This window comes from Engystomops pustulosus, unplaced genomic scaffold (genome assembly GCF_040894005.1).
Source record: "Engystomops pustulosus unplaced genomic scaffold, aEngPut4.maternal MAT_SCAFFOLD_187, whole genome shotgun sequence".
In the NCBI taxonomy this organism is placed as follows: Eukaryota; Metazoa; Chordata; class Amphibia; order Anura; family Leptodactylidae; genus Engystomops; species Engystomops pustulosus.
Genome location: NW_027285067.1, coordinates 53,903 through 71,905, shown reverse-complemented (window position 1 = coordinate 71,905; position 18,003 = coordinate 53,903). Strand labels below are relative to the sequence as shown.

General features: G+C 46.6%; 1 protein-coding gene across 2 annotated transcripts; it reads right to left on the bottom strand.

The window, feature by feature from the left end:
- Positions 1-3,117: 3,117 nt before the first annotated feature.
- Positions 3,118-16,882, bottom strand: LOC140108826 (uncharacterized). Of its 2 annotated transcripts, none has more exons than XM_072131973.1 (10): positions 16,681-16,882; positions 6,267-6,724; positions 5,983-6,041; positions 5,717-5,892; positions 5,315-5,613; positions 5,039-5,222; positions 4,823-4,939; positions 4,606-4,742; positions 4,055-4,503; positions 3,118-3,831 (listed from the first exon to the last, which is right to left on the bottom strand). In XM_072131973.1, exons 4-9 carry the CDS (start codon positions 5,786-5,788, stop codon positions 4,452-4,454), a joined length of 861 nt encoding a protein of 286 aa, XP_071988074.1. In that variant the 5' UTR covers positions 5,789-5,892; positions 5,983-6,041; positions 6,267-6,724; positions 16,681-16,882; the 3' UTR covers positions 3,118-3,831; positions 4,055-4,451. The 2 variants fall into 2 exon arrangements, with proteins under 2 accessions (XP_071988074.1, XP_071988075.1); XM_072131974.1 differs by having other exon boundaries at positions 3,118-3,821.
- Positions 16,883-18,003: the final 1,121 nt, after the last annotated feature.

The following is an 18,003-nucleotide window of genomic DNA, read 5'->3' as shown; positions in this document are numbered from 1 at the left end:
TACTGCCCCTGCTGTTTCCTGTCCATTTTGCCTCCACGATCCTCCACAGTGTCCACCAATGTCTCCATGTGCAACTTTTAACTCTCTATACCCCAGACGCTGGAGCGCGAGAGGATATACAGCACATCATCCCCTTATCAAACGAGCTGTGTCAGGCTCATTTTTCGGGTGTTTCACCAGATACGTTATGGAACTTGGTCACTATGTCGCCACCATGCTGTGTTATCGACTAAATATACCGTCAACCTTTTGTTCACATAGGAAATCATTTCAGCGCTTCTTGCTCACCTCCTTTGGTTCCTCTCTGCCGCCCATTGCTTTGAAGCCTGAGTCCATTTAGGGTATGTCGCCATGCCACTCTCTAGCCTGCAGCTGCTGCCGCTGCCTCTGCATGCCGTCCCCTATAGTGTCAGGGTTAATTATTGGATGTTTTAGATGCTATCTAAACTCATTCGGTCACTCTGTCATGGCCATGCTTTTGCCCATAATTTTGGCATAATGGTGTGATTAAGCAGCCTCAGAGGCATCCATGCATGCTACCCCTGCTGTTTCCTGTCCATTTCCGTGGTGTTTCCATCATTTTCTGAGGTTTCCAGGTGTTTGACCAAGCTTCCCTGTGCCGACCCTTGGTCCCCATGAAAAATGCTCCAGTCTCCCATTGACTTCAATGGGGCTCGTTATTCGAGACGAGCACTCGAGCATCGGGAAAAGTTTGTCTCGAATAACGAGCACCCGAGCATTTTAGTGCTCGCTCATCTCTAGTAACAGTACATATAATTTACTCACCAAGCCTAAAGTGATACTTGACCAGTGTACAAGTAGTACAATTGTGCTGGGGTGCTGCCTTGGCTATTTGGGGGCAGAATCTTTTGTGCAACCCAGTGGTTGCAGACTTGGCTCTTGTGCAGCCCAGTGGTTGCTGACTTGACTCTTGTGCAGCCTAGTGGTTTCAGACTTGACTCTTATATAGCAAGATTTAAGGTAACAGTACATATAATTCACTTACCAAGCCTAAAGTGATACTTGACCAGTGTACAAGTAGTACAATTGTGCTGGGGTGCTGCCTTGGCTATTTAGGGGCAGAATCTTTTGTGCAGCCCAATGGTTGCTGACATGACTCTTGAAATCCAAAATCTCCGTTATTAAGCCTGAAGTAGCTTGATGGGATGTCTTCTACCTAGTCCTCTACCTTGGGTAATCAAAAGGCTGAGATTAGAGATGAGCGAACACACTCGTCCGAGCTTGATGCTCGTTCGAGCATTAGCTTACTCGTAACTGCTCGTTGCTCGGACGAATACTTCGCCAGCTCGAGAAAATGACATCTCCCGCCGTTTTGATTTTTGGCGGCCAGAAACAGAGCCAATCACAAGCAAGGAGACTCTGCACTCCACCCAGCATGACGTGGTACCCTTACACGTCGATAGCAGTGGTTGGCTGGCCTGATCAGGTGACCCTGGAATAGACTAGCCCCTGCCCGCGCTGCTCGCATCATTCTCTGTCTGGATGCCGTTAGGGAGAGAGTTGCTGCTGCTGCAGGGATAGCGTTAGGATGTTATATTAGCTTACCCAACAGCCCCTGTTAGGGCTACAATAGAGTTATATATATATATATATTTTTTTTTCCGTTTGCTTGTGGCTGGGCTTGCTGGCTCTAGTAGTGCAGCTAGTACTATATTGTGAGTTATTTGCAGGGAGACTTGGGAACCTTCTATTTCGCTCTTAGTGACACACATATCCATCGCAAACACCTAAGTGGGACAATTTATTAGGGGTTTGATTGAATTAGGCACAGTCTGCCTTTTTTTTTTTTTCAAAACTTAAAGTGACTTAAAATCCAGTTGTGTGCTGTCAGTGTAGGCTAGAAACTAGGCATACAAGAAGCCAAGAGGCGTTATACATATATTTTTGGTTGATTTGCTTGTGGCTGGGCTTGCTGGCACTAGTAGTGCAGCTAGTACCAAATTGTGAGGAATTTGCAGAGATACTTGGGAACATTCTATTTAGCTCTTAGAGACACACATATCCATCGCAAACACCTAAGTGGGACAATTTATTAGGGGTTTGATTGAATTAGGCACAGTCTGCTGATTTAGGGTTATTTACTTTTACTTTTATTTTTTTTTTATAACTCAAAGTCATCAGGCACAGCACAAAATTCAGTTGTGTGCTGTCAGTGTAGGTTAGAAACTAGCCATAGCAATAGGATAGCATCGTTTTGTAAAAAAAAAAAAAAAAAAAAAAATGAACACTTTAATTTTGAAAATGTTGAACCCGAGGGCTAGGGGTAGAGGACGAGGGCGTGGACGTCCAACTACTGCAGTGGTCAGAGGCAGTGGTCCTGGGCGGGGTGAGACACCACCTGCTGATGAGGGAGCAGGGTAACGCCGCAGAGCTACACTCCCTAGGTTCATGTCTCAAGTTACTGGGACTCGTGGTAGAGCACTGTTGAGGCCAGAACAGTGCAAACAGGTGATGTCGTGGATTGCGGACAATGCTTCTAGCCATTTGTCTACCAGTCAGTCTTCCACGCAGTCCACCCATGTCACCGAAATCAGCACTCCTCCAGCTCCCCACCTCAGCCTCCTTCCCCCCAGTCTGCCCCCTCCCAGGGCATTTGAACCGGCATACTCTGAGGAACTGTTTTCTGGACCCTTCCCAGAGTCACAAACCACTTGTCCGGTTGCTGCTGAGCTCTTTTCCGATGCCCAGGTTTTCCACCGGTCGCAGTCTGTGGGTGATGATGACATTTTCTGAGGTTTCCAGGTGTTTGACCAAGCTTCCCTGTGCAGACCCTTGGTCCCCTTGAAAAATGCTCGAGTCTCCCATTGACTTCAATGGGGCTCGTTATTCGAGACGAGCACTCGAGCATCTGGAAAAGTTTGTCTCGAATAACGAGCACCCGAGCATTTTAGTGCTCGCTCATCTCTAGCTGAGATCAAGCTTAGACACAATTTTGAGTCATCTACCTTGGGTACTCTACCAATGGAGAACATGTTAAAAACAACCTTACACTTTATTCAAAAAATTTTTTGAATAAAATCCAACAGCAAAAATACTATTATTAGATATTTAATTATTGTTTTATTAATTTTTAAGTTTATATAAACATACTGAACACAATTTAAATAAAAAAAATTTATATAATACACAGAATATTAAATCATCAAAATAACAAATAAATAATGGAAACATAGAATACAAAAAAAATTACCTCAGGTGTTTAGCCAACTTAGATCTGCTTCTTCTCCATAAGAATTTTTCCTGATGCCGTAGTCAAAAAAAAAGTTCAGTGCCAGGAGCAAGATCTTTCTTGGCCTCAAAAACAATTGTAGGTGGTCCATCTTTGTAGAAATGTTTTACCAGAGGCTTCAAATTTGTTTTTTTGGCTGAATGATTGATCAGCCTCCCAAATGTAGAGAATCTGTCCTTGTGGCATGGGCAAGGCACTTTGGTGGCATTAATGCATTTTTTCTTACCATTGTCCCGGAAAAAAAAACTAACATTTTTCATCTGTTAAGGTCTTTTGCAGTTCTTCTGCATACTTGCCATCCAAGAGCTCACCATGATAGTCACACACAATGTCCCCTTTCTGAAAGGTCTGTGTTTTAAGAGTGTGTCCACCTTTCTTTCTGTCCACCACAGCCTCCAGTCGTGGCCAGTCCTGAGATTGTATGAGATCCACAATGCGTTGATTATCTTCTGTTCTTCTTCTTTGCTCCTGCGGTCTCCAGGCCTGTAGAACTTCAGAGGGTCTAGGCAGGTTGCCAGTCCACGGCTGTTGCTCTACATAGCCTTTAATCTGCTCAGTGGACGGGAGAGTCCTGAAGTGCTCTGCAAAAAAAAAGAAAGAGAGAAATTAGTAAGTATATTAATGTGGCTGCATAACTAAATCACCAGCTATTATGTCCATGAAATAAAGTGGAAATAGATTGAATTAGACAGCAGGATATGAGAACAGAGGCTATTAGTGCAAAAATAACCTGGTACAGTGGGGTCAAGGTGATTGAAATTCAAATATACATAAAAACAGAGTGCATATTTAAGAGAAACTTACCAACAACATCCTTGATTCTTAGTTTATTCTGGTCCCGTCTCCACTTGTCCAGGCAGTACTGCGCATTTCGCTCGCTGGCCTGCTTGCACATGTTTAAAGATGGAAGTGGCCCGTTAAGGTCCAAAGGATGTAGTTGAAGCAACTTCTGGTAGCTCTCCTCCTTTAATTCCACAGGAACATCTCTTTCATCTTCTTCACTATCTTCTTCTGTTTCACCTTCTGCCTCTTGATGTTCTACTCTTCTCTTCTTGGTTGATGGTTCACTGATCTGCTCCAATTTGGTGATGACTAACATACCCTTTATGATGGTCATTTCATCAGATGGGCTACCTAGGTCCTGGTGGATATATCCATATGCCATTTCAATATCTTCAGTTCCTAGGTTCTCCTCTGCCCATCAGTTGAAGGCTTGCTTTGCATCCTTTCCAGTGACCGGTAGCAAGTTATACCTGAGGAAAATACATAATGACAATGTTAGAAGAACAATAATAATAATTATTAATAATAACAATAATGTTAAGCTTAGATTGTTAGACCAAATGATAACTTACTTCTTCTGAAGTCTATTTATGTCATTGGATGGATTTGCCACCGGGTTCCCTTTACAGGATAGAAAGAAAGCCTTCACCATCTTGCCATCTTTTTGTAGTTGAGTCGGCCTCACGTTTTTGAAGTAGTAGTTGAACATCTTTAAGAAGAAGACAATTGTTAGGGAATTGATTTGCCATACCCCAAACCATAAATAAAATATACATTCTTAGTACTCACCAGCTCCTCCTCCTCTGTTAGCACAATTCTGGTTCCTCCTGTCGTCATGATGTACACCTTGATTGAAGATCCTCCATCGCTGTACTTCACTGAGGTCTTTGCAAGCCAGTTCTTCACCTAAAAGTAAAAGATAAAAAATATCATTAGACAAGGTATAACATGATCTATGGAAACCATTGGGCCGCAGGTGAAAATAATTATATTAAAATAAGTTACCTGGAGGTTTTGAACCACAGTGGGTCCAAACAGGTGTTTCAGTATAAGGATAGCTTCCAGATAGTAACAAGTAATTGTTTTCTCACTGTCGCTCAAATCACCCTGATTAGAGTGAGACAACATGTTGACCACGTCCAGCTTTGCTGCCGATAGTACTTTCTGGCTCTCCATCACAGATAGCTTCCTGTTAGTAAAAGAAAGAAACAATGAAATGTTATAGAATGCATAAACAAGTCCATATAATATAATATCCTAAGGTTCTGATAGCTTCCTTACCTTTTAACTGGCTGTTTGGAGGAGGTTTTGTTCAGGCCTTCCTTTGTCTGCTTTACTGCATCCAGAAAAGAAAGTGCAGCGTTGCATCTCTCCTCCCCCAATGTGTCTTTGAAATATCTTGATGTCAAGAATTTTACAAATACTTGAATCTGTCCAAGGAAATTTTTGATTGTTGCATTTGCAAATTTCAAGTCAATCATGGTGCTGACGAATCTCTTCAGTGTGTGAGCATCATGGAGAAAGGTCAGCGAAATTTCGTTTGGGTCCACAAAATGGAGGAAGCGAGCAATGTTGTCCACCTAAAACAAAAAAGACATGGTTGTGAGTTTACATATCTATTTCATATCTAGCAAGGTTCATGTAATGAAGGCAAAGAGTTATTTGATAAAAAATCATACATACCGCTTTCCTTGTGCATGTGTCAGAGAAGTGCACTTTCAAATGCTCCTTGAATGCAATCAGGAGAATTTCCATCGTGCCTCATATGCAGACCAGCTTCAGAAACCTTTCTTCTGAGAGGCACGCTACACCCAGCTTCTTCAGCCTCTTGAGGTTCCTCATCATCAACGGAAGGTTGCCTAAGGATGTACATAAAACTGTATTAAAATCTGATAGACAGTCATATATTTTGGCATACAAATAGAAGCATAGATGACCAATTTATTTACCTTTCAGATGGTTTATTTCTAACACATCTGCGACGCTCCAAGAAATCAACAAAGAAGTCCTGTGGGTTAGAAAAAACACTGTGGGAGATTTGGCCCAGTAGAGACCGTGGTAGGGGGGTTTTATGATGCAGTTCAAGACAGTGACACCAAGGTACAGTCCAAAACAAGTCTCGCCTGCGTTTATTGCAGCAGGAACAAAATAAAACAGCCTTTACATTCAGGCATCAAAACATATAATATCCTACCCGTCTGGGTGCTAACTATACAGAGTTTCTCGAACTCACCACTAACACAAAAGACTTTGCTGCTCCGGGCACAGGGGTCAGGGGTCAGGGCTGTGCGCTCTCCAGCCTCCACTCAGACATCGATCTCAGCCCTGCTCAGCAGCTTTATGCAGGCCGATTAGGCTGCTCCCACCACCTGTGTCCAAGGTGCTGGACAACACAAACTCAGCACTCAGGCCTTGCATAGTATGAAAACCTAGGGGAAACATACCGCCCATCCACAGTTAACCCCTTCAGTGTCTCACAACTGTTATTGATAAGCAGATCATCATAATTAACAATACTCAAATTTTCAGAAACGTTTTTCATCCTCTTTTTGGCTTCATCAACCTCCTGGGTAATTTGGACTTCATCTGCAGTTGTGGACAGAGAGTCTGTCTTGCAGTTTCATGCAATGTTTGCACAACAAGTGGTTCCTGTTCTCTTTCAGGGATGAAGCCATCTTTTCTTCTCTGGAACTGTAAAACAAAGTAGATTTTTGAAATGTATCAATTATGATAAATATACCACAACCAAAGTAGCCAAATCAGTCTATTCAATTAGTTAAATATTCAAAGCAAATGAACCATGCAATAAGTAAAATAGGCAGCAAAACAGAGAACAAGATTGTCAAAGATCCAGGAGAGCAGTCTGGGTAAGCAGACAAGGGTGCAGATTTACTTACCCGGGCCATTCGCGATCCAGCGGCGCCTTCTCTGCACAGGATTCTGGTCCGGACGGGATTTATGAAGGTAGTTGCTCCGCCGTCCACCAGGTGGCGCTGCTGCACTGAAAATCATCTGAACGCGCCAGAATGCACCGAGCTGGACCAGGTGAAGGTAAGCGCTTCCCAAGCGACACTTTTTCAGTTTTTAAAATGCGGCGGTTTTTCCGAATACGTCGGGTTTTCGTTCGGCCACGCCCCCCGATTTCCGTCACGCGCATACCGGCGCCGATGCGCCACAATCCCGGGGCAATTCAGGTACAATCAGTGCAAATCGGAAATATTCGGGTAACACGTCGGGAAAACGCGAATCGGGCCCTTCGTAAATGACCCCCAAGGAGTCCAATGGCAGCAAACAAGGTGCTTCCAGTAGCTTGGCTCAAATTGAACTGATGGCCTTGTTGTATTTTGGACCTGTATTTATGCAACTCAGTGACCAATGAAATTGCAGTATAAATCAAAAGGAATATTTAGCACATTTGATCTATTGTTCTAGCATGGCACTAGCTAGAATAATAGATATTCAAGACAGACAAATTTCACACTTAGCCAGGTACTGGTTTGAGGGCCGGATTATAGGCGGGGCTCGCGGGGCTAGAGCCCCGGGGCCCCCACCATCTTGCCCCCCCTAGGGGCCCCCACCAGACTGCACCCCCGCTCCTCCCGCGCACACTCTCCTGAGCCGCCCGCCGCCCCTAGACATAGGTGACCGCCTCCCCGCCCATCTTTCTGCATAGGTGACCGCCTCCCAGCTCGCCCATCCCCCTGCATGGCCTCCACGCCCGTCCATAACGCTTCATGGCGGAGCCGCCCGCTGCCCGCCCATCGCCGCCCACCCCGCACGGCACAGGTGACTCCGCCTCCGCAAGCGCGCTCCCCCCGCCACAGGTAACTGTTTCCCAGCTCGCCCATCCCCCTGGCCTCCCCGGCATTACAAACCACAGCATGGCGGAGCCGCCCGCCCCGCACGGCACAGGTGACTCCGCCCCCCGACACAGGTAACCGGCTCCTGGCCCCCCATCCCCCGCTATAGTTGAGTCATCCAACAATGCCCCCCCCCCACCGGCTCACCCCGCGCAAGCAACTCCGCTCGAACCGCCCCGGCCCCGCCCCCCGCTCCCGCCCGGCCCCGCCCCCTGCTCCCGCGCGGCTCCGCTCGAACAAGCACCCGCCACCCCTCCTCCCCGGCCGAGCAAGCAACCCCCCCCCCCCCGACCGAACAGGCAACCGACCGACACCCCCGCCCGAAGAAGCACCCGCCCGAACGCCAGCCTGACGCCATGGCCGGTCACCGGGGGTAAGTATATACATGTATTTGTCTGTGTGTATATATGTGTATATATATATGTATATGAGTGTATATGTGTATATACAGTGTATATAGGCATCTACTGTGTATATGTGTATATATGTATATACTGTGTATATAGGCACCTACTGTGTATATATGTATATACTGTGTATATAGGCATCTACTGTGTATATATGTATATACTGTGTATATAGGCATCTACTGTGTATATATGTATATACTGTGTATATAGGCATCTACTGTGTATATATGTATATACTGTGTATATAGGCATCTACTGTGTATATATGTATATACTGTGTATATAGGCATCTACTGTGTATATATGTATATACTGTGTATATAGGCATCTACTGTGTATATATGTATATACTGTGTATATAGGCATCTACTGTGTATATATGTATATACTGTGTATATAGGCATCTACTGTGTATATATGTATATACTGTGTATATAGGCATCTACTGTGTATATATGTATATACTGTGTATATAGGCATCTACTGTGTATATAGGCATCTACTGTGTATATAGGCATCTACTGTGTATATGTGTATATACTGTGTATATAGGCATCTACTGTGTATATGTGTATATACTGTGTATATAGGCATCTACTGTGTATATGTGTATATACTGTGTATATAGGCATCTACTGTGTATATATGTATATACTGTGTATATAGGCATCCACTGTGTATATGTGTATGTACTGTGTATATAGGCATCCACTGTGTATTTGTGTATATATGTATATACTGTGTATATAGGCATCCACTGTGTATTTGTGTATATATGTATATACTGTGTATATAGGCATCTACTGTGTATATGTGTATATATGTATATACTGTGTATATAGGCATCTACTGTGTATATGTGTATATATGTATATACTGTGTATATAGGCATCTACTGTGTATATGTGTATATATGTATATGCTGTGTATATAGGCATCTACTGTGTATATGTGTATATATGTATATACTGTGTATATAGGCATCTACTGTGTATATGTGTATATATGTATATACTGTGTATATAGGCATCTACTGTGTATATGAGTATATATGCATCTACTGTGTATAGGTGTATATATTGTGTATAGGTGTAAATACTGTGTGTATATGCATCTACTGTATTTATACACGCATATATATGTGCACATTTATATATATGAATGATGTGGTTTTTGTATATACTGTGTATATGGTATGTATTTATAAGCTCTATATACTGAATGTGTGTAAGTGTATACTTGTGTGTATATATATGGGTGCAAGTATACGTGTGTAGAACTTTATTTGTGTGTATCTAAGTATATAATGGTTTGTATATATCAGTGTGTAATTGTATAAACATGTATGTATAAGGGTACATTCACAAGAACGTATGGGGGGCGTATATCTGGCTGCAAATTTGTTACCGGATATACTTCCCCCATAGACATCTATAGCGCATGGGCTCGGTACGGTGAGCACAACGAGTACTCACTGTTTCGTGCTCACCGTACCCTCTATGGAGAGGGGAGAGGTGAGCCGCCATCACCTCTCCTCCTCTCCACAACGCCCGACGTGTGCCTGCCAGGCGATAGTCTGGCCACCACATGTTTATGTGAATGCAGCCGACATATGTTTATATTTTTTTAAGGGGAAGGGGGACCCCATGCAGAAATCTGCTATGGGGCCCAATCTCTCCTATTTACACCACTGCTTGGGACTGCATGGCTGTGTGGGCTGAGGTGTATGTTATGTGGGACTGTATATCTGGTACGGGTGAAGGATGTAAAGATGTTTGACTGGGGGTGAGGCGGCTGTATGTAGCTGTGTTACTGGGGGCGAGGCGGCTGTATGTAGCTGTGTTACTGGGGGACGAGGCGGCTGTATGTAGCTGTGTTACTGGGGGCGAGGCGGCTGTATGTAGCTGTGTTACTGGGGGCGAGGCGGCTGTATGTAGCTGTGTTACTGGGGGCGAGGGGGCTGTATGTAGCTGTGTTACTGGGGGTGAGGCGGCTGTATGTAGCTGTGTTACTGGGGGCGAGGCGGCTGTATGTAGCTGTGTTACTGGGGGCGAGGGGGCTGTATGTAACTGTTACTGGGGGCGAGGTGGCTGTATGTAGCTGTGTTACTGGGGGTGAGGCGGCTGTATGTAGCTGTGTTACTGGGGATGAGGCGGCTGTATGTAGCTTTGTTACTGGGGGCGAGGCGGCTGTATGTAGCTGTGTTACTGGGGGCGAGGCGGCTGTATGTAGCTGTGTTACTGGGGGCGAGGCGGCTGTATGTAGCTTTGTTACTGGGGGCGAGGCGGCTGTATGTAGCTGTGTTACTGGGGGCGAGGCGGCTGTATGTAGCTGTGTTACTGGGGGCGAGGCGGCTGTATGTAGCTGTGTTACTGGGGGCGAGGGGGCTGTATGTAGCTGTGTTACTGGGGGTGAGGCGGCTGTATGTAGCTGTGTTACTGGGGATGAGGCGACTGTATGTAGCTGTGTTACTGAGGGCGAGGGGGCTGTATGTAGCTGTGTTACTGGGGGTGAGGCGGCTGTATGTAGCTGTGTTCCTGGGGGCGAGGGGGCTGTATGTAGCTGTGTTACTGGGGGTGAGGCGGCTGTATGTAGCTGTGTTACTGGGGGCGAGGTGGCTGTATGTAGCTGTGTTACTGGGGGTGAGGCGGCTGTATGTAGCTGTGTTACTGGGGGCGAGGGGGCTGTATGTAGCTGTGTTACTGGGGGTGAGGCGGCTGTATGTAGCTGTGTTACTGGGGGCGAGGTGGCTGTATGTAGCTTTGTTACTGGGGGCGAGGCGGCTGTATGTAGCTGTGTTACTGGGGGCGAGGCGGCTGTATGTAGCTGTGTTACTGGGGGTGAGGCGGCTGTATGTAGCTGTGTTACTGGGGGGAGGCGGCTGTATGTAGCTGTGTTACTGGGGGCGAGGCGGCTGTATGTAGCTGTGTTACTGGGGGCGAGGGGGCTGTATGTAGCTGTGTTACTGGGGGTGAGGCGGCTGTATGTAGCTGTGTTACTGGGGGCGAGGTGGCTGTATGTAGCTGTGTTACTGGGGGTGAGGCGGCTGTATGTAGCTGTGTTACTGGGGGCGAGGGGGCTGTATGTAGCTGTGTTACTGGGGGTGAGGCGGCTGTATGTAGCTGTGTTACTGGGGGCGAGGTGGCTGTATGTAGCTTTGTTACTGGGGGCGAGGCGGCTGTATGTAGCTGTGTTACTGGGGGCGAGGCGGCTGTATGTAGCTGTGTTACTGGGGGTGAGGCGGCTGTATGTAGCTGTGTTACTGGGGGCGAGGTGGCTGTATGTAGCTGTGTTACTGGGGATGAGGCGACTGTATGTAGCTGTGTTACTGAGGGCGAGGGGGCTGTATGTAGCTGTGTTACTGGGGGTGAGGCGGCTGTATGTAGCTGTGTTCCTGGGGGCGAGGGGGCTGTATGTAGCTGTGTTACTGGGGGCGAGGCGGCTGTATGTAGCTGTGTTACTGGGGGCGAGGGGGCTGTATGTAGCTGTGTTACTGGGGGTGAGGCGGCTGTATGTAGCTGTGTTACTGGGGGCGAGGCGGCTGTATGTAGCTGTGTTACTGGGGGCGAGGGGGCTGTATGTAGCTGTGTTACTGGGGGTGAGGCGGCTGTATGTAGCTGTGTTACTGGGGGCGAGGTGGCTGTATGTAGCTGTGTTACTGGGGGTGAGGCGGCTGTATGTAGCTGTGTTACTGGGGGCGAGGGGGCTGTATGTAGCTGTGTTACTGGGGGTGAGGCGGCTGTATGTAGCTGTGTTACTGGGGGCGAGGTGGCTGTATGTAGCTTTGTTACTGGGGGCGAGGCGGCTGTATGTAGCTGTGTTACTGGGGGCGAGGCGGCTGTATGTAGCTGTGTTACTGGGGGTGAGGCGGCTGTATGTAGCTGTGTTACTGGGGGCGAGGTGGCTGTATGTAGCTGTGTTACTGGGGATGAGGCGACTGTATGTAGCTGTGTTACTGAGGGCGAGGGGGCTGTATGTAGCTGTGTTACTGGGGGTGAGGCGGCTGTATGTAGCTGTGTTCCTGGGGGCGAGGGGGCTGTATGTAGCTGTGTTACTGGGGGCGAGGGGGCTGTATGTAGCTGTGTTCCTGGGGGCGAGGGGGCTGTATGTAGCTGTGTTCCTGGGGGCGAGGGGGCTGTATGTAGCTGTGTTCCTGGGGGCGAGGCGGCTGTATGTAGCTGTGTTACTGGGGGTGAGGCGGCTGTATGTAGCTGTGTTACTGGGGGTGAGGCGGCTGTATGTAGCTGTGTTACTGGGGGCGAGGTGGCTGTATGTAGCTTTGTTACTGGGGGCGAGGCGGCTTTATGTAGCTGTGTTACTGGGGATGAGGCGGCTGTATGTAGCTGTGTTACTGGGGGTGAGGCGGCTGTATGTAGCTGTGTTCCTGGGGGCGAGGGGGCTGTATGTAGCTGTGTTACTGGGGGCGAGGCGGCTGTATGTAGCTGTGTTACTGGGGGCGAGGTGGCTGTATGTAGCGGTGTTACTGGGGGCGAGGCGGCTGTATGTAGCTGTGTTACTGGGGGCGAGGGGGCTGTATGTAGCTGTGTTACTGGGGGCGAGGCGGCTGTATGTAGCTGTGTTACTGGGGGCGAGGCGGCTGTATGTAGCTGTGTTACTGGGGGCGAGGTGGCTGTATGTAGCTGTGTTACTGGGGTCGAGGCGGCTGTATGTAGCTGTGTTACTGGGGGCGAGGGGGCTGTATGTAACTGTTACTGGGGGCGAGGTGGCTGTATGTAGCTGTGTTACTGGGGGCGAGGTGGCTGTATGTAGCTGTGTTACTGGGGGCGAGGCGGCTGTATGTAGTGGTGTTACTCTTTGGATAGTGGAAAGGAAGCAGGAGGATGTATGTGTACGCTACACTCAGTGGGGGCCTTCACCAGATTTTGCGCCCAGGGGCCCCCACCAACCTTAATCCGGCCCTGCTGGTTTCTCTTCACACTTACCTCTGCCAAGTTACTTCACACCTACCTAAACAGAAAGTATAGTCTTCTTGGGTTACTGTAGACTAAAACTGATACATCAAATAAAAAATAGATAAATTATACAGAAATAAAGAAATTGAAATAAAATAGAAGGATATAAAAATCTCAAACTGTATATTCCTTGTACATTGCTATCTGCAAACCTAAATTTAAAACCACACCCCTGGGGCCACATGTATCACTCGTTTTTTCTGTTTTTTGCGCCTTTTCATTCAGGCGCACCGTTTTTGCGACTAAATGCCAAACTAGCTGCGCAGCAAAAATAACCAGTTTTCCCTCATCTATCTTACCAATCCAGATGTTTTGCTGTGCCTAATGATATTCATCACTTGCAACGTTTTCAATTAGGCGCAAAAACGGGCGCAAAAACACTCCAGCCTGAAGGTGGCGTTAACTGAGAAGAAAGCACTGAGCCCCTTTGCAGAACAGCTCATTTCTAGCAGCAAAGCTCAGCCAGACACTAGAACAGATAGTACATACATTACATACACTGCAGACACTAGTACAGATAATACAGACATTACATACTCTGCAGACACTAGTACAGATAATACAGACATTACATACACTGCAGACACTGGTACAGATAATACAGACATTACATACACTGCAGACACTAGTACAGATAATACAGACATTACATACACTGCAGACACTAGTACAGATAATACAGACATTACATACACTGCAGACACTAGTACAGATAATACAGACATTACATACACTGCAGACACTAGTACAGATAACACAGACATTACATACACTGCAGACACTAGTACATATAATACAGACATTACATACACTGCAGACACTAGTACATATAATACAGACATTACATACACTGCAGACACTAGTACAGATAATACAGACATTACACACAGCAGACACTAGTACAGATAATACAGACATTACATACACTACAGACACTAGTACAGATAATACAGACATTACATACACTGCAGACACTAGTACAGATAATACAGACGTTACATACACTGCAGACACTAGTACAGATAATACAGACATTACATACACTACAGACACTAGTACAGATAATACAGACATTACATACACTGCAGACACTAGTACAGATAATACAGACGTTACATACACTGCAGACACTAGTACAGATAATACAGACATTACATACACTGCAGACACTAGTACAGATAATACAGACATTACATACACTGCAGACACTAGTACAGATAATACAGACATTACATACACTGCAGACACTAGTACAGATAATACAGACATTACATACACTACAGACACTAGTACAGATAATACAGACATTACATACACTGCAGACACTAGTACAGATAATACAGACATTACATACACTGCAGACACTAGTACAGATAATACAGACATTACATACACTGCAGACACTAGTACAGATAATACAGACATTACACACACTGCAGACACTAGTACAGATAATACAGACATTACACACACTGCAGACACTAGTACAGATAATACAGACATTACACACACTGCAGACACTAGTACAGATAATACAGACATTACATACAATGCAGACACTAGTACAGATAATACAGACATTACATACACTGCAGACACTAGTACAGATAATACATACATTACATACACTGCAGACACTAGTACAGATAATACACACATTACATACACTGCAGACACTAGTACAGATAATACAGACATTACATACACTGCACACACTAGTACAGATAATACAGACATTACATACACTGCAGACACTAGTACAGATCATACAGACATTACATACACTACAGACACTAGTACAGATAATACAGACATTACATACACTGCAGACACTAGTACAGATAATACATACATTACATACACTACAGACACTAGTACAGATAATACAGACATTACATACACTGCAGACACTAGTACAGATAATACAGACATTACATACACTGCAGACACTAGTACAGATAATACAGACATTACACACACTGCAGACACTAGTACAGATAATACAGACATTACACACACTGCAGACACTAGTACAGATAATACAGACATTACATACACTGCAGACACTAGTACAGATAATAGACACATTACAGACACTGCAGACACTAGTACAGATAATACAGACATTACATACACTACAGACACTAGTACAGATAATACAGACATTACATACACTGCAGACACTAGTACAGATAATACAGACATTACATACACTGCACACACTAGTACAGATCATACAGACATTACATACACTACAGACACTAGTACAGATAATACAGACATTACATACACTGCAGACACTAGTACAGATAATACACACATTACATACACTGCAGACACTAGTACAGATAATACAGACATTACATACACTGCACACACTAGTACAGATAATACAGACACTACATACACTACAGACACTAGTACAGATTATACAGACATTACATACACTGCACACACTAGTACAGATAATACAGACACTACATACACTACAGACACTAGTACAGATAATACAGACACTACATACACTACAGACACTAGTACAGATAATACAGACATTACATACACTGCAGACACTAGTACAGATAATACATACATTACATACACTGCAGACACTAGTACAGATAATACATACATTACATACACTGCAGACACTAGTACAGATAATACAGACATTACATACACTACAGACACTAGTACAGATAATACAGACATTACATACACTACAGACACTAGTACAGATAATACAGACATTACATACACTACAGACACTAGTACAGATAATACAGACATTACAGACACTGCAGACACTAGTACAGATAATACAGACATTACATACACTGCAGACACTAGTACAGATAATACAGACATTACATACACTACAGACACTAGTACAGATAATACAGACATTACATACACTACAGACACTAGTACAGATAATACAGACATTACACACACTGCAGACACTAGTACAGATAATACAGACATTACATACACTACAGACACTAGTACAGATAATACAGACATTACAGACACTGCAGACACTAGTACAGATAATACAGACATTACACACACTGCAGACACTAGTACAGATAATACAGACATTACATACACTACAGACACTAGTACAGATAATACAGACATTACATACACTACAGCCACTAGTACAGATAATACAGACATTACAGACACTGCAGACACTAGTACAGATAATACAGACATTACATACACTGCAGACACTAGTACAGATAATACAGACATTAGATACATTACAGACAGGAGCTGCAGACTATTTACAGTTCATCACCTTCTATTTACAAAACATTCTGCAGATCCTGAGCTCAGAGCAAGACTGGAGAAGTTTGCAGAAGTATGCAAAATGTTGCAGATATGACATACAAGCATACCTCCCAACCGTCCCGGTTTCGACGTGACTTTCACGATTTTTTAGCTATGTCCCGCCGCCCCAGGAGGTTAAGAGGTTGTCACGGTTTTCTCTGCATTGTCCCGGTACAAGAGACTGTCCCGTCTCCTGGTCCCGGGACACACCGGCTGCAGAGACACAGGGGCAGCGCGGAGGCTGTGAAGTCGGAGCCTGAGCTCCCAGCACAGCAGAGCATGGCACAGCATGGCCCCTCCTCCTCCCCCCCTGTGTGAGCTCCCAGCACAGCAGAGCATGGCACAGCACAGCCCCTCCTCCTCCCCCCCTGTGTGAGCTCCCAGCATCGCAGAGTATGGCACAGCACAGCCCCTCCTCCTCCCCCCCTGTGTGAGCTCCCAGCACCGCAGAGCATGGCACAGCACAGCCCCTCCTCCTCCCCCCCTGTGTGAGCTGCCAGCACCGCAGAGCATGGCACAGCACAGCCCCTCCTCCTCCCCCCTGTGTGAGCTCCCAGCACCGCAGAGCATGGCACAACATGGCCCCTCCTCCTCCTCCCCTGTGTGAGCTCCCAGCACCGCAGAGCATGGCACAGCACAGCCCCTCCTCCTCCCCCCCTGTGTGAGCTCCCAGCACCGCAGAGCATGGCACAGCACAGCCCCTCCTCCTCCCCCCTGTGTGAGCTCCCAGCACCGCAGAGCATGGCACAGCATGGCCCCTCCTCCTCCCCCTGTGTGAGCTCCCAGCACCGCAGAGCATGGCACAGCACAGCCCCTCCTCCTCCCCCCCTGTGTGAGCTCCCAGCACCGCAGAGCATGGCACAGCACAGCCCCTCCTCCTCCCCCCTGTGTGAGCTCCCAGCATCGCAGAGCATGGCACAGCATGGCCCCTCCTTCTCCTCCTCCCCCTGTGTGAGCTCCCAGCACCGCAGAGCATGGCACAGCACAGCCCCTCCTCCTCCCCCCCTGTGTGAGCTCCCAGCACCGCAGAGCATGGCACAGCACAGCCCCTCCTCCTCCCCCCCTGTGTGAGCTCCCAGCACCGCAGAGCATGGCACAGCACAGCCCCTCCTCCTCCTCCCCTGTGTGAGCTCCCAGCACCGCAGAGCATGGCACAGCACAGCCCCTCCTCCTCCCCCCCTGTGTGAGCTCCCAGCACCGCAGAGCATGGCACAGCACAGCCCCTCCTCCTCCCCCCTGTGTGAGCTCCCAGCACCGCAGAGCATGGCACAGCATGGCCCCTCCTCCTCCTCCCCTGTGTGAGCTCCCAGCACCGCAGAGCATGGCACAGCACAGCCCCTCCTCCTCCCCCCCTGTGTGAGCTCCCAGCACCGCAGAGCATGGCACAGCAT

What these genes read in the sequence shown, in the direction of transcription:
- LOC140108826 (XM_072131973.1), bottom strand. Translation starts at nt 5,788, where the DNA reads ATGGAAATTCTCCTGATTGCATTCAAGGAGCATTTGAAAGTGCACTTC. An exon ending in TCCAAACAGCCAGTTAAAAG is followed by an intron (nt 5,223 to 5,314) that starts GTAAGGAAGCTA and finishes TTTTACTAACAG; the next exon opens with GAAGCTATCTGTGATGGAGA. An exon ending in TAACAGAGGAGGAGGAGCTG is followed by an intron (nt 4,743 to 4,822) that starts GTGAGTACTAAG and finishes TTCTTCTTAAAG; the next exon opens with ATGTTCAACTACTACTTCAA.